This window comes from Oncorhynchus mykiss, chromosome 27 (genome assembly GCF_013265735.2).
Source record: "Oncorhynchus mykiss isolate Arlee chromosome 27, USDA_OmykA_1.1, whole genome shotgun sequence".
NCBI lineage: Eukaryota > Metazoa > Chordata > Actinopteri > Salmoniformes > Salmonidae > Oncorhynchus > Oncorhynchus mykiss.
The window spans coordinates 42,990,595-43,014,728 of record NC_048591.1 but is presented as its reverse complement, the minus strand read 5'-3'; the positions used below and the strand labels follow the sequence as shown (position 1 = coordinate 43,014,728).

At 46.4% G+C, this 24,134-nt stretch overlaps 2 protein-coding genes across 3 annotated transcripts in view; both read right to left on the bottom strand.

The window, feature by feature from the left end:
* LOC110508072 (syntaxin-1A) overlaps positions 1 to 24,134 on the bottom strand; it is a 190,720-nt gene that overhangs the window by 66,950 nt on the left and 99,636 nt on the right. The window lies entirely within an intron of this gene.
* Positions 18,266 to 21,035, bottom strand: LOC110508071 (diacylglycerol O-acyltransferase 2-like). The gene has a single exon (XM_036965668.1). It carries the CDS (start codon positions 20,553 to 20,555, stop codon positions 19,575 to 19,577), a length of 981 nt encoding a protein of 326 aa, XP_036821563.1. The 5' UTR covers positions 20,556 to 21,035; the 3' UTR covers positions 18,266 to 19,574.

Sequence of the window (24,134 nt, the reverse complement as noted above, 5' to 3'; positions counted from 1 at the left end):
TATAACCTATATTCTATGGGACTGTATGAGTTAGGGTTAGTGGATAGTGGAATATAACCTATATCCTATTGGACTGTATGAGTTAGGGTTAGTGGAATATAACCTATATTCTATTGGACTGTATGAGTTAGGGTTAGTGGAATATAACCTATATTCTATTGGACTGTATGAGTTAGGGTTAGTGGATAGTGGAATATAACCTATATTCTATTGGACTGTATGATTTAGGGTTAGTGGAATATAACCTATATTCTATTGGACTGTATGAGTTAGGGTATGTGGAATATAACCTATATTCTATTGGACTGTATGATTTAGGGTTAGTGGAATATAACCTATATCCTATTGGACTGTATGAGTTAGGGTTAGTTGAATATAACCTATATTCTATGGGACTGTATGAGTTAGGGTTAGTGGATAGTGGAATATATCCTATATTCTATTGGACTGTATGAGTTAGGGTTAGTGGATAGTGGAATATATCCTATATTCTACTGGACTGTATGAGTTAGGGTTAGTGGATAGTGGAATATATCCTATATTCTATTGGACTGTATGAGTTAGGGTTAGTGGATAGTGGAATATATCCTATATTCTATTGGACTGTATGAGTTAGGGTTAGTGGAATATAACCTATATTCTATTGGACTGTATGAGTTAGGGTTAGTGGAATATAACCTATATTCTATTGGACTGTATGAGTTACGGTTAGTGGAATATAACCTATATTCTATTGGACTGTATGAGTTAGGGTTAGTGGATAGTGGAATATATCCTATATTCTACTGGACTGTATGAGTTAGGGTTAGTGGATAGTGGAATATAACCTATATTCTATTGGACTGTATGAGTTAGGGTTAGTGGAATATAACCTATATTCTATTGGACTGTATGAGTTAGGGTTAGTGGAATATAACCTATATTCTATTGGACTGTATGAGTTAGGGTTAGTGGAATATAACCTATATTCTATTGGACTGTATGAGTTAGGGTTAGTGGATAGTGGAATATATCCTATATTCTACTGGACTGTATGAGTTAGGGTTAGTGGATAGTGGAATATATCCTATATTCTACTGGACTGTATGAGTTAGGGTTAGTGGATAGTGGAATATATTCTATATTCTATTGGACTGTATGAGTTAGGGTTAGTGGAATATATCCTATATTCTATTGGACTGTATGAGTTAGGGTTAGTGGAATATAACCTATATTCTATTGGACTGTATGAGTTAATAGATATTGGACTGTATGAGTTAGGGTACTGTATACTGTACATGGCTTTAACCAGCACTAGTCCCTATTCATCAGCCTCACCGTTAGAGAGATACAAGACCAGACAGAAAGGGAAAGAGAGGAGGGCGGCATCCCAAATGAAACCCTATTCCCTATGTAGTGCACTACAAAAGTGCTTCACTATACAGGGAAAAGGGTGTCATTTGGGACGCATCCCGAGGAGTGACAAGATGAGGGAGGAGTATTGGTGACAGCAACACAGCGTTTCAACATGCTAGTCCCACTCCTCCCCTGACAGCGTCTTACTACAGTATATCATTATTTTCAGATATATTGAAATTCGTTGTTGCATTTCATAAGGTGTGTTCAATAATACATGTTGCAGCAACGCATACCTTAAGGTTGTTTATGTAAAACGCTTACGACAGCCTAAAGTATTCTCTATAACAGAGCGATCTGTTAAGTCAGGCTTACGACAGCTCTATGACAGAGCATTCTGTTAAGTCAGGCTTACGACAGCTCTATGACAGAGTGTTCTGTTAAGTCAGGCTTACGACAGCTCTATGACAGAGCGTTCTGTTAAGTCAGGCTTACGACAGCCTAAAGTATTCTCTATAACAGAGCGATCTGTTAAGTCAGGCTTACAACAGCTCTATGACAGAGCGTTCTGTTAAGTCAGGCTTACGACAGCTCTATGACAGAGAATTCTGTTAAGTCAGGCTTACGACAGCTCTATGACAGAGCGTTCTGTTAAGTCAGGCTTACGACAGCTCTATGGCAGAGCATTCTGTTAAGTCAGGCTTACGACAGCTCTATGACAGAGCGTTCTGTTAAGTCAGGCTTACGACAGCTCTATGACAGAGCATTCTGTTAAGTCAGGCTTACGACAGCTCTATGACAGAGCATTCTGTTAAGTCAGGCTTACGACAGCTCTATGACAGAGCGTTCTGTTAAGTCAGGCTTACGACAGCCTAAAGTATTCTCTATAACAGAGCGATCTGTTAAGTCAGGCTTACAACAGCTCTATGACAGAGCATTCTGTTAAGTCAGGCTTACGACAGCCTAAAGTATTCTCTATAACAGAGCGATCTGTTAAGTCAGGCTTACGACAGCTCTATGACAGAGCATTCTGTTAAGTCAGGCTTACGACAGCCTAAAGTATTCTCTATAACAGAGCGATCTGTTAAGTCAGGCTTACAACAGCTCTATGACAGAGCATTCTGTTAAGTCAGGCTTACGACAGCCTAAAGTATTCTCTATAACAGAGCGATCTGTTAAGTCAGGCTTACGACAGCTCTATGACAGAGCGTTCTCTTAAGTTAGGCTTATGACAGCCTTAAAGTAGGCTCTATAACAGAGGGTTGAAGTTCAGAGTCCTACAGGATGTGATGACATGCTTCTGCCTGAGAATCATCATCCTCTCAGTGCCAACAGCAGGCACCTCAGAGCTCAACTGTTTAGACCGTCTCTGTCATCACAGCCGAGTCCTAATTATGTTTGACTCAACTCCTGGCTCTCACATGCACCATACTTATCTTCTTGGCTCTGGCTCTCTCTCTCTCACACACTCTCTCTCTCTCTCCCTCACTCATTCTCTCTCTCTCACTCATTCTCTCTCTCTCTCTCTCACACACATGACGTAGCAGTCAGATGTCTTTGTCTTGTCTCGTCCCATGTACAGTGGGGAGAACAAGTATTTGATACACTGCCGATTTTGCAGGTTTTCCAACTTACAAAGCATGTAGAGGTCTATAATTTTTATCATAGTTGCACTTCAACTGCGAGAGACGGAATCTAAAACAAAAATCCAGACTATCACATTGTATGATTTTTAAGTAATTAATTTGCATTTTATTGCATGACATAAGTATTTGGTACATCAGAAAAGCAGAATTTAATATTTGGTACAGAAACCTTTGTTTGCAATTAAAGAGATCATACGTTTCCTGTAGTTCTTGACCAGGTTTGCACACACTGCAGCAGGGATTTTGGCCCACTCCTCCATACAGACCTTCTCCAGATCCTTCAGGTTTCGGGGCTGTCGCTGGGCAATACGGACTTTCAGCTCCCTCCAAAGATGTTCTATTGGGTTCAGGTCTGGAGACTGGCTAGGCCACTCCAGGACCTTGAGATGCTTCTTACGGAGCCAGTCCTTAGGTGCCCTGGCTGTGTGTTTCGGGTTGTTGTCATGCTGGAAGACCCGGCCACGACCCATCTTCAATGCTCTTACTGAGAGAAGGAGGTTGTTGGCCAATATCTTGCGATTCATGGCCCCATCCATCCTCCCCTCAATACGGTGCAGTCGTCCTGTCCCCTTTGCAGAAAAGCATCCCCAAAGAATGATGTTTCCACCTCCATGCTTCACGGTTGGGATGGTGTTCTTGGGGTTGTACTCATCCTTCTTCTTCCTCCAAACCCGGTGAGTGGAGTTTAGACCAAAAAGCTCTATTTTTGTCTTATCAGACCACATGACCTTCTCCTATTCCTCCTCTGGATCATCCAGATGGTCATTGGCAAACTTCAGACTGGCCTGGACATGCGCTGGCTTGAGCAGGGGGACCTTGCGTGCGCTGCAGGATTTTAATCCATGACGGTGTAGTGTGTTACTAATGGTTTTCTTTGAGACTGTGGTCCCAGCTCTCTTCAGGTCATTGACCAGGTCCTGCCGTGTAGTTCTGGGCTGATCCCTCACCCTCCTCATGATCATTGATGCCCCACGAGGTGAGATCTTGCATGGAGCCCCAGACCGACCGTCATCTTGAACTTCTTCCATTTTCTAATAATTGCGCCAACAGTTGTTGCCTTCTCACCAGGCTGCTTTCCTATTGTCCTGTAGCCCATCCCAGCCTTGTGCAGGTCTACAATTTTAACCCTGATGTCCTTACACAGCTCTCTGGTCTTGGCCATTGTGGAGAGGTTAGAGTCTGTTTGATTGAGTGTGTGGACAGGTGTCTTTTATACAGAGTTCAAACAGGTGCAGTTAATACAGGTAATGAGTGGAGAACAGGAGGGCTTCTTAAAGAAAAACGAACAGGTCTGTGAGAGCCGGAATTCTTACTGGTTGGTAGGTGATCTAATACTTATGTCATGCAAAAAAATGCAAATTAATTACTTAAAAATCATACAATGTGATTTTCTGGATTTTTGTTTTAGATTCCATCTCTCACAGTTGAAGTGTACTACCTATGATAAAAAAATTACAGACCTCTACATGCTTTGTAAGTAGGAAAACCTGCAAAATCGGCAGTGTATCAAATACTTGTTCTATCCACTCTATATATCTTTTTATATATTTTTCTTTGCATTCTTTTTAATATTTTTAGGTCGAAAAGCTCTCGCCAGTTCATACAACGCGTTTCAAACCAGAGAATTCCGGACCTATTTTTCTCTCCATATCCCCGGATTGCTACTGCAAACTCTGAACGTCTTCATCTGGATCATGGCAGCTAGCTAACTACTCCTGGCTAACGTTTCCATCCCGGAGCAAGCACCAACTAGCCTGGAGCTAGCGCATGCTAGACCCATCTCCTGGCTAGGGCTCCGGGGCTACTCCTGAAGCCCAATCCTCGGCGACAATATCCGGACCCCTTCTACTGCCGGTACAGGGCACGGAACCCCGCCGATCCTTCACGACTGGAATACCGATATAATCTGCCCGAGGCTCCCAACAGGCCCCTCAGGCGCGACGTCCCCTGAAGGCCCATTCTGCTAACGGCGGCCTGCTAGCTATCTATAGCATATTGGACAGTTAGCTGATCCATCGGCCAGTTTCTTGGACCACAATACCCATTTTGCCAATTGGACTTGGACCCTTCAGCTACTTGAAACCCTACTAATACCACGACTGGTCTATCGACGTCACCGCACGAGGAGGCAAAAACAGACTTCCCCCCTTCGCGACGTCCCTCTAAGGCCCTTATGCTAGCTTGCTAGCCCCGGCCTGCTAACTGCTAGCTTGCTAGCCTCAGTCTGCTAACTGTCTCAATCGCCGTGTCCCCAGCCAGCCCAACCACTCACTGGACCCATACGATCACTTGGCTTTACATGCCTCTGCCTAATATCAACATGCCTTGTCCATTACTGTCCTGGTTAGTGATTACTGTCTTATTTCACTGTAGAGCCTCTAACCCTGCTCAATATGCCTTAACCAACCATGTTGTTCCAGCTCCCACATATCCTATGACATCACCTGGTTTAAACATCTCTAGAGACTATATCTCTCTCTTCATTACTCAATACATAGGTCTACCTCCAATGTACTCTCTTCCTACCATACTTTTGTCCTTTGTCTGTACATTATGCCTTGAATCTATGCTATCGTGCCCAGAAACCTGCTCCCTTCACTCTCTGTTCCAAACGTGCTAGACGGACAGTTCTGGTGATGTAGAGGTTAATCCAGGACCTGCAGTGCCTACCTCCACTCCAACTCCCCAGGTGCTCTCATTTGTTAACTTCTGTAACCACCAAAAACCCTGAAATGTCCATCCCTAACTATAACATTTTCTTCCAAGATAGAACTGCCAAAGGGGGCGGTGTTGCAATATACTGCAGAGAGAGCCTGCAAAGTTCTGTCTTACTATCCAAGTCTGTACCAAAACAATTCAAGCTTCTACTTCTAAAAATTAACCTTTCCAAAAACAAGTCTCTCACCGTTGCCACTTGCTATAGACCACCCTCTGCCCCCTGGACACCATATGTGAATTGATTGCCCCCCCATCTATCTTCTGAGCTCGTGCTGCTAGGTGACCTAAACTGGGACATACTTAACACCCCGGCCATCCTACAATCTAAGCTTGATGCCCTCAATCTCACACAAATGATCAATGAACCACCAGGTACAACCCCAAATCTGTAAACACGGTGTCGTGTCTTTGGCTATTAAGTGATATGACATGCTATTCCATAAAATAATAATAAATAAATAAATAATATTACCTGATTGAGCTAATCATGTAAATGTAATTAACTAGAGAGTCGGGGCACCACGAAATAATATTTATAGAGCTGTTATCTTCTGAATAAACTCTTAAAGACCTAGTAATATTTTACATCAATAGCAGTCAGTATTAATCGTCATCTTAATTCAGTCTCATCTGAAAGTTGTAAATTCTTGGTTATCTTCACGAACCCTGGCTAACAAGTTGAATCAGCAATACAAAATTGGGTTTAATTATTTATTTACCAAATACCTAACTAATCACACAGAATTACACATACACATAATTAATTAACTTGATTACAAATTAATTCATAAAGGAAAACGTCCCTAGTGGGCGGAACAGATATGACAGCTGGTTACACAAAAGAAAAGGGGCTGGGTTTGAGTGAAAGAGCGGGAAGACTGAGGAACAAAGGGCGAAGCTGTGCTATCGTAAGTACAGTATCTTATGCATTCTAAATTACCCCCCATTTGGAAAAGGAAAATGCAATAAATATTTACTCTGAGCTGCGCTTCGGTAGGTTGGTGGTAGATGGAAGGCCGTGTTGCCAAACAGAGTCCTTTGAAGAATGTCTCTGGTGGTCAATTGGATACGTTGTAGTAACGTCGTTGTGTGATAGACGGGATACTCTGTCTGTTCCTTCCCAACCCTTGTTTGCATCTGCTGTTACTAACTCAACGGCTAGGAGGTATCACTTCTGTAGTGAATAAGAGTTCAAAGTTCATACCATTCGCAACCAAAGCTCACGCTGATGTTGTCTTATTTTTCTGTAGTTATTATCTGAACCATTCTGACATCGGACCATCGTTCTCACATCCTCGGAACAGGAGGTTATATTGTCGTCAAGGCTTTATATAGGAAGGGAGAGGAGGGCGTGTTTAAAAAGTTTTATAGCCCATGTCCCTTCACAGGGGCGGGCCACTGATTGAGCAGAGCCCTATCTTATGAAAACCCAAATCTCACATTTTAGAAGCTAAAATCACATTTCATCCCAACACGAATAATTTCATATTCAAACATTTAAATTGAACAACAATTCCATGTGAATCCGATAACTCTGATGTGTAGACTTTCCACTGTAGAGTTTATGTCATCTGATCACTGATGAGAATGCCTCAGATGACAACCGAACTGACATCATATTCATTAAGTACCACCGCATATGTTCAATTGGTCGGATTACCAGAATATAGTTAATTTCCCCCCACCTTCTGATGTTCCCAGAATCTCTATGTTAACCAAGGGTTTAGCAAATGTAACATCAGTAGGGTAGAGAGAGAAAAGGGGGGAAGAGGTATTTATGACTGTCATAAACCTACCTCCAGGCCAACGTCATGACAACCGGCACCCTCATAGATATCCTCCTAACAAACTCGCCCTCCAAATACACCTCTGCTGTTTTCAACCAAGATCTCAGCGATCACTGCCTCATTTCCTGCATCCGTAATGGGTCTGCGGTCAAACGACCACCCCTCATCACTGTCAAACGCTCCCTAAAACACAGCGAACAGGCTTTTCTAATCGACCTGGCCGGGGTATCCTGGAATGACATTGACCTCATCCCGTCAGTAGAGGATGCCTGGATATTCTTTAAAAGTGCCTTCCTCACCATCTTAAATAAGCATGCTCCATTCAAAAAGATGTAGAACCAGGAATAGATATAGTCCTTGGTTCACTCCAGACCTGACTGCCCTTGACCAGCACAAAAACATCCTGCTGCGTTCTGCATTCGCATCGAATAGCCCCCGTGATATACAACTTTTCAGGGAAGTTAGGAACCAATATACACAGGCAGTTAGGAAAGCTAAGGCTAGCTTTTAAAAAACAGAAACTTGCATCCTGTAGTACAAACTCCAAAAAGTTCTGTGACACTGTAAAGTCCATGGAGAATAAGAGCACCTCCTCCCAGCTGCCCACTGCACTGAGGCTAGGAAACACTGTCAGTACCGATAAATCCACAATAATTGAGAATTTCAATAAGCATTTTTCTACGGCTGGCCATGCTTTCCACCTGGCTACCCCAACCCCGGTCAACAGCCCTGCGCTCCCCACAGCAACTCGCCCAAACCTCCCCCACTTCTCCTTTACCCAAATTCAGATAGCTGATGTTCTGAAAGAGCTGCAAAATCTGGACCCCTACAAATCAGCCGGGTTAGACAATCTGGATCCTCTCTTTCTAAAATTATCTGCCGAAATTGTTGCAACCCCTATTACTAGCCTGTTTAACCTCTCTTTCGTATTGTCTGAGATTCCCAAAGATTGGAAAGCAGCTACTCAACAGGAGCAGTAGCCTGGTCCCAGGAGCAGTAGCCTGGTCTGAGTAGCAGTAGCCTGGTCCCAGGAGCAGTATAGTAGCCTGGTCTCAGTAGCAGTAGCCTGGTCCCAGGAGCAGTATAGTAGCCTGGTCCCAGTAGGAGTAGCCTGGTCTCAGTAGCAGTAGCCTGGTCCCAGTAGCAGTACAGTAGCCGGGTCCCAGCAGCGGTAACCTGGTCCCAGTAGCAGTAGCCTGGTCCCAGCAGCGGAATCCTGGTCCCAGTAGCAGTAGCCTGGTCCCAGCAGCGGTATCCTGGTCCCAGTAGCAGTAGCCTGGTCCCAGCAGCGGTAACCTGGTCCCAGTAGCAGTAGCCTTGTCCCAGCAGCGGTAACCTGGTCCCAGTAGCAGTAGCCTGGTCCCAGCAGCGGTATCCTGGTCCCAATAGCAGTAGCCTGGTCCCAGCAGTGGTATCCTGGTCCCAATAGCAGTAGCCTGGTCCCAGCAGCGGTATCCTGGTCCCAGTACCAGTAGCCTGGTCCCAGTAGCAGAAGCCTGGTCTCAGTAGCAGTACAGTAGCCTGGTCCCAGCAGCGGTAGCCTTGTCCCAATAGCAGTAGCCTGGTCCCAGTAGCAGTAGCCTGGTCCCAGTAGCAGTAGCCTGGTCCCAGTAGCAGTAGCTTGGTCCCAGGAGCAGTACAGTAGCCTGGTCTCAGTAGCAGTAGCCTGGTCCCAGTAGCAGTAGCCTGGTCCCAGTAGCAGTAGCCTGGTCCCAGTAGCAGTACAGTAGCCTGGTCCCAGTAGCAGTAGCCTGGTCCCAGTAGCAGTAGCCTGCTACCAGTAGAGGTAGCCTGGTACCAGTAGCGGTAGCCTGGTCTCAGTAACAGTACAGTAGCCTGGTCCCAGCAGCGGTAGCCTGGTCCCAGGAGCAGTACAGTAGCCTGGTCCCAGTAGCAGTAGCCTGGTCTCAGTAGCAGTAGCCTGGTCCCAGTAGCAGTACAGTAGCCTTGTCCCAGCAGCGGTAGCCTGGTCCCAGTAGCAGTAGCCTGGTCCCAGCAGCGGTATCCTGGTCCCAATAGCAGTAGCCTGGTCCCAGCAGCGGTATCCTGGTCCCAATAGCAGTAGCCTGGTCCCAGCAGCGGTATCCTGGTCCCAGTAGCAGTAGCCTGGTCCCAGTAGCAGAAGCCTGGTCTCAGTAGCAGTACAGTAGCCTGGTCCCAGCAGCGGTAGCCTTGTCCCAATAGCAGTAGCCTGGTCCCAGTAGCAGTAGCCTGGTCCCAGTAGCAGTAGCCTGGTCCCAGTAGCAGTAGCCTGGTCCCAGGAGCAGTACAGTAGCCTGGTCTCAGTAGCAGTAGCCTGGTCCCAGTAGCAGTAGCCTGGTCCCAGTAGCAGTAGCCTGGTCCCAGTAGCAGTACAGTAGCCTGGTCCCAGTAGCAGTAGCCTGGTCCCAGTAGCAGTAGCCTGCTACCAGTAGAGGTAGCCTGGTACCAGTAGCGGTAGCCTGGTCTCAGTAACAGTACAGTAGCCTGGTCCCAGCAGCGGTAGCCTGGTCCCAGTAGCGGTAGCCTGGTCCCAGGAGCAGTACAGTAGCCTGGTCCCAGTAGCAGTAGCCTGGTCCCAGCAGCGGTAACCTGGTCCCAGTAGCAGTAGCCTTGTCCCAGCAGCGGTAGCCTGGTCCCAGTAGCAGTAGCCTGGTCCCAGCAGCGGTATCCTGGTCCCAATAGCAGTAGCCTGGTCCCAGCAGCGGTATCCTGGTCCCAATATCAGTAGCCTGGTCCCAGCAGCGGTATCCTGGTCCCAGTAGCAGTAGCCTGGTCCCAGTAGCAGAAGCCTGGTCTCAGTAGCAGTACAGTAGCCTGGTCCCAGCAGCGGTAGCCTTGTCCCAATAGCAGTAGCCTGGTCCCAGTAGCAGTAGCCTGGTCCCAGTAGCAGTAGCCTGGTCCCAGTAGCAGTAGCTTGGTCCCAGGAGCAGTACAGTAGCCTGGTCTCAGTAGCAGTAGCCTGGTCCCAGTAGCAGTAGCCTGGTCCCAGTAGCAGTAGCCTGGTCCCAGTAGCAGTACAGTAGCCTGGTCCCAGTAGCAGTAGCCTGGTCCCAGTAGCAGTAGCCTGCTACCAGTAGAGGTAGCCTGGTACCAGTAGCGGTAGCCTGGTCTCAGTAACAGTACAGTAGCCTGGTCCCAGCAGCGGTAGCCTGGTCCCAGTAGCGGTAGCCTGGTCCCAGGAGCAGTACAGTAGCCTGGTCCCAGTAGCAGTAGCCTGGTCTCAGTAGCAGTAGCCTGGTCCCAGTAGCAGTACAGTAGCCTGGTCCCAGCAGCGGTAGCCTGGTCTCAGTAGCGGTAGCCTGGTCCCAGTAGCGGCAGCCTGGTCCCAGTAGCGGTAGCCTGGTCCCAGTAGCAGTAGCCTGGTCCCAGGAGCAGTACAGTAGCCTGGTCTCAGTAGCGGTAGCCTGGTACCAGTAGCGGTATTCTGGTCTCAGTAACAGTACAGTAGCCTGGTCCCAGCAGCGGTAGCCTGGTCTCAGTAGCAGTAGCCTGGTCACAGTAGAGGTAGCCTGGTCCCAGGAGCAGTACAGTAGCCTGGTCTCAGTAGCAGTAGCCTGGTCCCAGTAGCGGCAGCCTGGTCCCAGTAGCAGTAGCTTGGTCCCAGATCTGCTTGTACTTTTGCCTCGTCCATTGTCATTGTCAAGCTCAATAAAATATTTTGCATGACAATTCCATAAAGAGTTGGCAAGAGAGCAGAAACAGACTGGCAGCCTGTGGGGCTTATGAGGAGAGGCATAGGGCTGGCAGCCAGGCTATATTAATGAGACTAGAAACAGACTGGCACCCAGGCTATATTTAAGAGATTAGAAACAGACTGGCACCCAGGCTATATTAATTAAATAGACTAGAAACAGACTGTCAGCCTGTGGGGTTTATGAGGAGAGGCTTAGGGCTGGCACCCAGGCTATATTAAATAGATTAGAAACAGACTGGCAGCCTATGGGGTTCATGAAGAGAGGCTTAGGGCTGGCACCCAGGCTATATTAAAAAGAGACTAGAAACATACTGGCACCCAGGCTATGTTAAAGAGACTAGAAACAGACTGGCACCCAGGCTATGTTAAAGAGACTAGAAACAGACTGGCACCCAGGCTATATTAGACTAGAAACAGATTGGCAGCCTATGTGGTTTATGAAGAGAAGCTTAGGGCTGGCACCCAGGCTATATTAAAGAGACTAGAAACATACTGGCACCAAGGCTATATTAAAGAGACTAGAAACAGACTGGCACCCAAGTTATATTAATGAGACTAGAAACAGACTGTCACCTAGGCTATATTAAAGAGACTAGAAACATACTGGCACCCAGGCTATATTAATGAGACTAGAAACATACTGGCACCCAGGCTATATTAATGAGACTAGAAACAGACTGGCACCTAGGCTATATTAAAGAGACTAGAAACATACTGGCACCCAGGCTATATTAAAGAGACTAGAAACATACTGGCACCCAAGTAATATTAATGAGACTAGAAACATACTGGCACCCAGGCTATATTAATGAGACTAGAAACAGACTGGCACCCAGGCTATATTAAAGAGACTAGAAACAGACTGGCACACAGGCTATATTAAAGAGACTAGAAACAGACTGGCACCCAGGCTATATTAAAGAGACTAGAAACAGACTGGCACCCAGGCTATATTAAAGAGACTAGAAACAGACTATCACCCAGGCTATATTAAAGAGACTAGAAACAGACTGGCACCCAGGCTATATTAAAGAGACTAGAAACATACTGGCACCCAGGCTATATTAAAGAGACTAGAAACAGACTGGCACCCAGGCTATATTAATTAAATAGACTAGAAACAGACTGTCAGCCTGTGGGGTTTATGAGGAGAGGCTTAGGGCTGGCACCCAGGCTATATTAAATAGATTAGAAACAGACTGGCAGCCTATGGGGTTCATGAAGAGAGGCTTAGGGCTGGCACCCAGGCTATATTAAAAAGAGACTAGAAACATACTGGCACCCAGGCTATGTTAAAGAGACTAGAAACAGACTGGCACCCAGGCTATATTAGACTAGAAACAGATTGGCAGCCTATGTGGTTTATGAAGAGAGGCTTAGGGCTGGCACCCAGGCTATATTAAAGAGACTAGAAACATACTGGCACCAAGGCTATATTAAAGAGACTAGAAACAGACTGGCACCCAAGTTATATTAATGAGACTAGAAACAGACTGTCACCTAGGCTATATTAAAGAGACTAGAAACATACTGGCACCCAGGCTATATTAATGAGACTAGAAAGAGACTGGCACCTAGGCTATATTAAAGAGACTAGAAACAGACTGGCACCCAGGCTATATTAAAGAGACTAGAAACAGACTGGCACCCAAGTTATATTAATGAGACTAGAAACAGACTGTCACCTAGGCTATATTAAAGAGACTAGAAACATACTGGCACCCAGGCTATATTAATGAGACTAGAAACAGACTGGCACCTAGGCTATATTAAAGAGACTAGAAACAGACTGGCACCCAGGCTATATTAAAGAGACTAGAAACAGACTGGCACCCAGGCTATATTAAAGAGACTAGAAACATACTGGCACCCAGGCTATATTAAAGAGACTAGAAACAGACTGGCACCCAGGCTATATTAAAGAGACTAGAAACAGACTGGCACCCAGGCTATATTAAAGAGACTAGAAACAGACTGGCACCCAGGCTATATTAAAGAGACTAGAAACATACTGGCACCCAGGCTATATTAATGAGACTAGAAACAGACTGGCACCCAGGCTATATTAATGAGACTAGAAACAGACTGGCACCCAGGCTATATTAAAGAGACTAGAAACAAACTGGCACCCAGGCTATATTAAAGAGACTAGAAACAGACTGGCACCCAGGCTATACTAAAGGGACCAGAAACAGACTGGCACCCAGGCTATATTAAAGAGACCAGAAACAGACTGGCACCCAGGCTATATTAAAGAGACTAGAAACAGACTGGCACCCAAGTTATATTAATGAGACTAGAAACAGACTGGCACCTAGGCTATATTAAAGAGACTAGAAACATACTGGCACCCAGGCTATATTAAAGAGACTAGAAACAGGCTGGCACCCAGGCTACATTAAAGAGACTAGAAACAGACTGGTACCCATGCTATGTTAAAGAGACTAGAAACAGACTGGCACCTCCTCTGTATCCGCTGACCAAGACACTTTCTAACCCTAGGAAACTGTTTTCCCACCTTCTCCTCCCTCTTCATTCCTCCACCCCCCCCCCCACCCCCCCCCTCCTCCTTCCTCTCTGCTGACGACTTTGTCAACCACTTTGAAAAGAAGGTTGATGACATCCGCTTCTCATTCACTCAGCCTATTGAGTCCACTGGTCTCATTCACTCAGCCTATTGAGTCCACTGGTCTCATTCACTCAGCCTATTGAGTCCACTGGTCTCATTCACTCAGCCTATTGAGTCCACTGGTCTCATTCACTCAGCCTATTGAGTCCACTGGTCTCATTCACTCAGCCTATTGAGTCCACTGGTCTCATTCACTCAGCCTATTGAGTCCACTGGTCTCATTCACTCAGCCTATTGAGTCCACTGGTCTCATTCACTCAGCCTATTGAGTCCACTGGTCTCATTCACTCAGCCTATTGAGTCCACTGGTCTCATTCACTCAGCCTATTGAGTCCACTGGTCTCATTCACTCAGCCTATTGAGTCCACTGGTCTCATTCACTCAGCCTATTGAGTCCACTGGTCTCATTCACTCAGCCTATTGAGTCCACTGGTCTCATTCACTCAGCATATTAAGTCCACTGGTCTCATACACTCAGCCTATTGAGTCCACTGGTCTCATTCACTCAGCCTATTGAGTCCACTGGTCTCATTCACTCAGCCTATTGAGTCCACTGGTCTCATTCACTCAGCATATTGAGTCCACTGGTCTCATTCACTCAGCCTATTGAGTCCACTGGTCTCATTCACTCAGCCTATTGAGTCCACTGGTCTCATTCACTCAGCCTATTGAGTCCACTGGTCCCACTCATTCACTCAGCATATTGAGTCCACTGGTCTCATTCACTCAGCATATTGAGTCCACTGGTCTCATTCACTCAGCATATTGAGTCCACTGGTCTCATTCACTCAGCATATTGAGTCCACTGGTCTCATTCACTCAGCCTATTGAGTCCACTGGTCTCATTCACTCAGCCTATTGAGTCCACTGGTCTCATTCACTCAGCATATTGAGTCCACTGGTCTCATTCACTCAGCCTATTGAGTCCACTGGTCTCATTCACTCAGCCTATTGAGTCCACTGGTCTCATTCACTCAGCCTATTGAGTCCACTGGTCCCACTCATTCACTCAGCCTATTGAGTCCACTGGTCCCATTCACTCAGCCTATTGAGTCCACTGGTCTCATTCACTCAGCCTATTGAGTCCACTGGTCTCATTCACTCAGCCTATTGAGTCCACTGGTCTCATTCACTCAGCCTATTGAGTCCACTGGTCTCATTCACTCAGCCTATTGAGTCCACTGGTCTCATTCACTCAGCCTATTGAGTCCACTGGTCTCATTCACTCAGCCTATTGAGTCCACTGGTCTCATTCACTCAGCCTATTGAGTCCACTGGTCTCATTCACTCAGCCTATTGAGTCCACTGGTCTCATTCACTCAGCCTATTGAGTCCACTGGTCTCATTCACTCAGCCTATTGAGTCCACTGGTCTCATTCACTCAGCCTATTGAGTCCACTGGTCTCATTCACTCAGCCTATTGAGTCCACTGGTCTCATTCACTCAGCCTATTGAGTCCACTGGTCTCATTCACTCAGCCTATTGAGTCCACTGGTCTCATTCACTCAGCCTATTGAGTCCACTGGTCCCACTCATTCACTCAGCCTATTGAGTCCACTGGTCTCATTCACTCAGCATATTGAGTCCACTGGTCTCATTCACTCAGCCTATTCAGTCCACTGGTCTCATTCACTCAGCATATTGAGTCCACTGGTCTCATTCACTCAGCCTATTCAGTCCACTGGTCTCATTCACTCAGCATATTAAGTCCACTGGTCTCATTCACTCAGCATATTGAGTCCACTGGTCTCATTCACTCAGCATATTGAGTCCACTGGTCTCATTCACTCAGCCTATTCAGTCCACTGGTCTCATTCACTCAGCATATTGAGTCCACTGGTCTCATTCACTCAGCATATTAAGTCCACTGGTCTCATTCACTCAGCATATTGAGTCCACTGGTCTCATTCACTCAGCCTATTGAGTCCACTGGTCTCATTCACTCAGCCTATTGAGTCCACTGGTCTCATTCACTCAGCCTATTGAGTCCACTGGTCTCATTCACTCAGCCTATTGAGTCCACTGGTCTCATTCACTCAGCCTATTGAGTCCACTGGTCTCATTCACTCAGCCTATTGAGTCCACTGGTCTCATTCACTCAGCCTATTGAGTCCACTGGTCTCATTCACTCAGCCTATTGAGTCCACTGGTCCCACTCATTCACTCAGCCTATTGAGTCCACTGGTCTCATTCACTCAGCATATTGAGTCCACTGGTCTCATTCACTCAGCCTATTCAGTCCACTGGTCTCATTCACTCAGCATATTGAGTCCACTGGTCTCATTCACTCAGCCTATTCAGTCCACTGGTCTCATTCACTCAGCATATTAAGTCCACTGGTCTCATTCACTCAGCATATTGAGTCCACTGGTCTCATTCACTCAGCATATTGAGTCCACTGGTCTCATTCACTCAGCCTATTCAGTCCACTGGTCTCATTCACTCAGCATATTGAGTCCACTGGTCTCATTCACTCAGCATATTAAGTCCACTGGTCTCATTCACTCAGCATATTGAGTCCACTGGTCTCATTCACTCAGCATATTGAGTCCACTGGTCTCATTCACTCAGCATATTGAGTCCACTGGTCTCACTCACTCAGAACTAACCTACGCCATGACCTCGTTCTTCCCTCTCTCTCTCTCCAGTTAAAATCCTGCGACCAGTGAAGTCTGGCCGCCCAACAACCTGCCCGCTAGGCCCCACCCCCTCCTCCAGACAATCTCTGGAGACCTTCTCCCATTCCTCACATCCTTCATCCCTGCCCGCAAGGCCCCACCCCCTCCTCCAGACAATCTCTGGAGACCTTCTCCCATATTCCTGACATCCTTCATCCCTGACCACTGGCTGCATCCCTCTGACATCAAAATGGCCTTCTAGTCGCTCTCCTCCTCAAGAAACCAACACTCAACTGCTCTGGCGTCAAACTACAGTCCGGTATCCCATCTTTCTTTTCTTTTCAAAATACTTGAGCTGGATGTCTCTGACCAACTCTCTCACTATCTGTCTCAGAACGATCTTGTTGACCCTAACCAGTCTGGCTTCAAGATGAGTCACTCAACCGAGACTGCTTTTCTCTGTGTCACGGAGGATCTGCGAACTGCCAAAGTTGACTCTCTCTCCTCTGTTCTCATCCTCCTAGATCTATCCTCTGCCTTTGACACCGTGAACCATCAGATCCTTCTCTCCACTCGCTCAGGGCTGGGCGTCTCAGGCTCTGCCTCCTCTCCACCCTCTCAGGGCTGGGCGTCTCAGGCTCTGCCTCCTCTCTACCCTCTCAGTGCTGGGCGTCTCAGGCTCTGCCTCCTCTCTACCCTCTCAGGGCTGGGCGTCTCAGGCTCTGCCTCCTCTCTACCCTCTCAGGGCTGGGCGTCTCAGGCTCTGCCTCCTCTCCACCCTCTCAGTGCTGGGCGTCTCAGGCTCTGCACACTCTTGGATTGCATCCTACCTGGTAGGCCACTCCTACCAGTTGACGTGGAGAGGACTTGTGTCTTGTCTTCCAGTGTTTTGTCTATCGTTAACTTTCATTGTGAGCTGAGTTCAGGTCTACAAGAGAGACAGACCTCCCTTCCTCTCTCTCTCTCTCCTGGGCACTAATTGCCTTTCCAAAAATAGAGAGAGAGTAATTAATCATCTTAATTCCACAACAGCAGCACATTTACATATAACAAACCAATAAACTGCAAAACTCTCTAAGCTTCACAGCCAGACAGGCAAAAACGCCTTGGTAACCGGCCGTGACCGGGAGTCCCACAGGGATTGGTCCAGCGTCGTTCGGGTTAGGGGAGGGTGTGGCCGGGGGGGGGGGGGCGGAGCTTTACTTGGCTCATTGTGGCAGGTGCCTGCAGGTTGACTTCAGTCGTCAGTCCGAACGGTGTTTCCTCCGACTCATTGATACAGCAGGCTTCGGGGGGGGTTAAGCGAGCGGGTGGTTAAGAGGCGCGGTTTTGGCGTGTCATGTTTCGGAGGACGTATGACTCGACGTTCGCCTCTCCCGAGCCCGTTGAGGAGTTGCAGCGATGAGACAAGATTGTAAATCACGAAATTGGGGAGGAAAAGGGGATGGTGGGGGTCGGGTAAAGCAATGTATTTAGGTGTCAGCAGATGTGTTGAAAACAGTGAATGTGGCTAATCTTTATTAGGATTTATCCATTAATGTACACATGTTAATAGATATCACACTAATCAGAATGACTGTAGAAGACTTTAATCTTAAACAGCAACATATCCCCCATAGCAACACATTTCTGGATGTGAAGGACTATATACATATATATATATATATATATATATATATATATATATATATATATATATATATATATATATATATATATATATATATATATATATATAAAGTACATACTCTTGTCATAGATTAAAGAACTTAGAGAATGACTGCTAACCGTGAGATGATATATCTGGTTTAACGAGACTAATAAATTGGATATAAAAACAATACATTGTGCATTACTGAGGTGCTGGGAGTGTTTTATGAATTTTACAGCATTGTGTTACTGTGTTGTGTAAATGGTTAGAGTAATCTGTAGGCCACAAATTGTTACTATGAATGGAACTGGTTTAAACTGGTTGGCTACGGTATCTAAGTCATACACACGGAGGACATTTAAATAACTGGAAATTATTGGAGGAGAACAAGACTTGCAACAAAACCCTCAGAGGAAATCTAGAACAGCCAAAGACAAAAACTACAGCTGTTTAACAGTAAATTAACGATGGTGAGACCAAACAATGATTTAAAACACCTTGTAATGATGGATCAGGTGACAAGGATTTTGTTTTACATTTCAATAATTGCGTGTGCAATTTTACCCTGCATTGTCGTACTTTGATCACAGTTCAACGGAGGCTGCAGAGAGATAACGATTTCATCCACTCCCGTAACACTTTGACACACTGATGAGTTATCGCTTTTAAAAGATAAACGGTGACAAGAGTCCAAATCGAACATGAGCGGACGGGTGTGTTTCAGGTTGAGGGTGAATCACGGATCCACAGAACCCTGGAGAGAAGAGGCTGTCTGTGCACTGATCATACCCCCAGATAGGAGTGCACAGAGCTGGATACAGGATGGTGGTGATGACCCCTCTTCACAGCACAGAAAGATTGGGTCAGGTGTCCAGTGCTGACTCTCCAGAATGACAGTCATTAGGCCAGAGGTGTCATGGGAATGACATGACATTAGATGAAAATCATCATGTTGAGAGTGTCCTTCCTTTTGGACTGGCAGCTCAAACACCTCTTTATAATATTGAAGTGTGTGTGTGTGTGTGTGTGTGTTTCAGTTAGCTGATCTTTGGGTCTGGGAGGCAGACTGTGTTCACACTCTTAATTAAGAAAATTGATCGTACTCAACATGTCGGCCCAGTGTTTCTAAGTAAACCCTAAGTCACACAATCAATCACTGTTTTTTTATGAAATGGAGAATGAGCTGAATTTGAACCTGTTTAATGATGGTTAAATGATGGTTAAATTATTGCTACATATTAAGCACATGCACTATTCCGTTGTAGTCATTCTTAAAGTAGTATGTCGTGGACAGACTACGTAAACAGCATCTGACCAAATGACGTGAGATTCTAGTTTTCAGTAAAAACGCTAGTAGCCAGGCAGCTTGGGTAAATCCAAGGATCAATGATTGTTGACATCCCTGGATCAGATCCTCTAGCGGGAATGTGTTTATTCAAGTAGTCTCAGTGTGGAGATCAATAGGCTACGGTGTCATTCACATTAGACTGCTCCCACGAGGACAAATGACTGGTCTATACGATCTGCAGCTCGTGGCTGTCTGAGAGTCCACAGCTGGCCTTGTGTTCATTGAAGAGCTTGACCAGGGATTCCATATAGAGGCCATGATAGTGGTCCACCTCCTCCTGAGTGGGAGAAGGCCTCTTTGGCACTGGGATAGGACTACCCACTACAGTGGTGACCGGGCAGCGGTAAGGCATCCAGAACCAGCGTTCACCTACAAACAGACATGGGGAAAAGCTCATGATTTTCTTAAAGAGTTGCTGGAACCTCCAGCCCACACTGCCCTCTGAGAAGATCACCTGGCGGAAAATATTGTTCTCCCCATACGAGTAGACGGGCACCAGGTTAGCCCCAAACTCCAGGGCCACCCGGACGAAGCCTTTCCTCTGCTTCATAACCACAGTGTTGACCCCAGGCAGGCTCAACAGCGACTCAGCAGCGCCCCCTATCACTATCACCAGCGCATTGCCTTGTCCACTATGAGACAGAAGGTGCTTTAGACTGGGCTTGCTGACGGGACAACAACCTGTGGCCATGACATATTCCCTGTAGAGGGGGATCTTGAAGAGGCCCCCCAGGATGCAGAGGCAGGAGCGCACCCCAGGAAAGAGGTCCATAAATCCACAGGCCTCGGTGCTAAACGAGGCAAAGGCTCCGATGCTCAACACCCCATGAGGATGACACCCTAAGATGTAGTTCTCGTTCGGGTTCAACTCCGCCGTCTTCACTAACTTCATGGGGAAGTAGTCCCTAACGCGATTCCACACTTTCCAGTTTCTCACAAAAGAACTTCTCCTGCCTCCTCTTTCAGGTGTGTGCCAGTCCGTCAACTGCCAGATGAGGTAGAGAACAGGCAGCGGCCACAGAGAAGTCGACAGAAGGTACACCATCAATCCAATACAAACCGGACCTAACAGGAGGAAGCTCCATATCCACTGCAGAACACTGATATTCTCCAGGAACTCTGTCCTTTGAGTTTTCACCAGCTTCATCCCTGAAACCGTTTCTGTAGTTTTCGCCCCCACAAAATAAGGCGATTACAGAGAACAAGAGCGACTGTTCGGAGAGAAACTAGTACCCTACACGGACGTACTTTGATCACAGTTCAACGGAGGCTGCAGAGAGATAACGAGTTCATCCACTCCCGTAACACTTTGACACACTGATGAGTTATCGCTTTTAAAAAGATAAACGGTGACAAGAGTCCAAATCGAACATGAACGGACGGGTGTGTTTTCAGGTTGAGGGTGAATCACGGATCCACAGAACCCTGGAGAGAAGAGGCTGTCTGTGCACTGATCATACCCCCAGATAGGAGTGCACAGAGCTGGATACAGGATGGTGGTGATGACCCCTCTTCACAGCACAGAAAGATCGGGTCAGGTGTCCAGTGCTGACTCTCCAGAATGACAGTCATTAGGCCAGAGGTGTCATGGGAATGACAAGACATTAGATGAAAATCATCATGTGTGTGCGACAGTTCTTGCATGCGTGTGTGTGTGTGTGTGTGGGGCGGGGTCAGAGGTTAAGATTTATTACTGGGCAGGGAACCAGGGGAGAGGGGAATGTTTTTCACATTCGGGGTAACCATAGCTACTACCTCTGCTTAACTTCAAGGGCTGTGAAGTCAAGGCCACCAGACACATTGGAGCTGACCGCTTAAAATAGAGCAAATAACAGACCGCGACTGGTGTGGCTAAACAGACCGATCCAGTGTCTATCACCATCCTTTTCTGCTGTCTGACTCTAGAGAGAAGGCAAGACCAGAGAGTCAACAGAATTCTGACATCACCGAAGAGTCACACACCATTCTATTGTCCTTGATTCAGACAGAGCCTTGGGGTTCACACGACATTCTATTGCCCTTGATTCAGACAGAGCCTTGGGGTTCACACGATATTCTAATGTCCTTGATTCAGAGACAAAGCCTTGGGGTTCACACAACATTCTATTGCCCTTGATTCAGACAGAGCCTTGGGGTTCACACGACATTCTATTGTCCTTGATTCAGAGACAAAGCCTTGGGGTTCACATGCCATTCTATTGTCCTTGATTCAGAGACATAGCCTTGGGGTTCACATGCCATTATATTGTCCTTGATTCAGAGATATAGCCTTGGGGTTCACATGCCATTCTATTGTCCTTGACTCAGAGACACAGCCTTGGGGTCATGCTTGTTGCTTTCATTAAGACACTGTTGCCATGGAGATGCTGCTTATCCCTTATCTAGCTCCAGTGTTTTAGAAAGAGAAAGGAATAGAGGGAAAGAGGAGTAAAACTGGGTTGGGGGGGGGGGGGGGGGGGGCGAGGGGGTGGAAGAAAGAGAGAGGAGCCTTATCTGAAACGTATCTAAAATTGAAATGAATAACCTACAGTTAACTCTCTTTTGTATTTTTCTGCCTTAAAGGCATCACGTGGATCCTTAACACACACACGCGCACACGCACACGCAAACACACACACACACGTATAACATGTGAAGTGTGCAATACAACTGCATCAGTCATTCTTAGCAGTTATTATGATATTACATAGTGTGTGTGTATGTAGTTGAAGTGGCTTCTTCCTTGCTGAACGGCCTTTCAGGTTAAGTCGATATAGGACTCGTTTTACTGCGGATATAGATACTTTTGTACCTGTTTCCTCCAGCATCTTCACAAGGTCCTTTGCTGTTGTTCTGGGATTGATTTGCACTTTTCACACCAAAGTATGTTTATCTCTAGGAGACAGAACGCATCTCCTTCCTGAGCGGTATGACAGCTGCGTGGTCCCATGGTGTTTATACTTGCGTACTATTGTTTGTACAGACGAACGTGGTACCTTCAGGTGTTTGGAAATTGCTCCCAAGGATGAACCAGACGTGTGGAGGTCCACAATGTTTTTTCTGAGGTCTTGGCTGATTTTTTTAGATTTCCCCATGATGTCAAGCAAAGAGGCACTGAGTTTGAAGGTAGGCCTTGAAATACATCCACAGGTACACCTCCAATTGACTCAAATTATGTCAATAAGCATATCAGAAGCTTCTAAAGCCATGACATAATTTTCCAAGCTGTTTAAAGGCACAGTCAACTTAGTGTATGTAAACTTCTGACACACTGGAATTGTGATACAGTGAATTATAAGTGAAATAATCTGCCTGTAAACAATTGTTGGAAAAATTACTTGTGTCATGCACAAAGTAGATGTCCTAACCGACTTGCCAAAACTATAGTTTGTTAACAAGAAATGTGTGGAGTGGTTGAAAAAGGAGTTTTAATGACTCCAACCTAAGTGTATGTAAACTTCCGACACACACACACACGCACATTAATACATACATACATACATACAAACATACATATATATACACACACAAACATATACAGTTAAATTGTCCGTTGAACTCCAAGACAGGATTGGCAGCCAGGCCAAACTGAGCAAACGGGGGAGAAGGCCTTAGTTAGGGAGGTGGCAGAGCTCTATAGTTCCTCTGTGGAGATGAGAACCTTTCAGAAGGACAACCATCTCTGCAGCAATCCATCAATCAGCCCTTTATGGTAGCGTGGCCAGATGGAAGCCACTCCTCAGTAAAAGGCACATGACAGCCCGCTTGGAGTTTGCCAAAAGGCACCTAAAGTCTCTCTGACCATGAGAAACAAGATTCTCTGGTCTGATGAAACCAAGATTGAACTCTTTGGCCTGAATTCCAAGCGTCACGTCTGGAGGAAACATGGCATCATCCCTACGGTGAAGCATGGTGGTGGCAGCATCCCTACGGTGAAGCGTGGTGGTGGCAGCATCCCTACGGTGAAGCATGGTGGTGGCAGCATCATGCTGTGGGAATGTATTTCAGCTGCAGGGACTGGGAGACTAGTCAGGATCGAGGCAAAGGTGAGCAAACAGAGCAAAGTACAGACAGATCCTTGATGAAAACCTGCTCCGGACCTCAGACTGGGGCGAAGGTTCACCTTCCAGCAGGACAACGGCCCTAAGCGCACAGCCAAGACAATGCAGGAGTGGCTTTGGGACAAGTCTCTGAATGTCCTTTACATGCCGAACAGACACGTCGCGTGCGCGAGTGTCGCAAAATACATTTAGAAATCCATGTTATTGGACGTCTGCAATGCCATGGGCTAAAATAGATTACATTTGCAAATTAGCTAGCAACAGCAAGCTAGCTATCTAAAGTGCCATACATGTTTAATGCTTTTGACCGGTCCCAAAATTAATGTCATTGGTTCAGAGCTTGTTTTGATATTTTAACCTCCGTGTCGTGATCGCGTTTGGTGTAGGGGGACAAAATAAATGTATTCACGATGGCACACGATGGCGCATGCGTGCAGCCGGTCTGGGTAACGTGTTAGTGGCCCAGCCAGAACCCAGACTTCAACCCGATTAAAACATCTTTGGAGAGACCTGAAAATAGCTGTGCAGCAATGCTCCCCATCCAACCTGACAGAGCTTGAGAGGATCTGCAGAAAAGAATGGGAGAAACTCCCCAAATACAGGTGTGGCAAGCTTGTAGCGTCATACCCAAGAAGACTTGAGGCTGTAATCGTTACCAAAGGTGCTTCAACAAAGTGCTGAGTAAA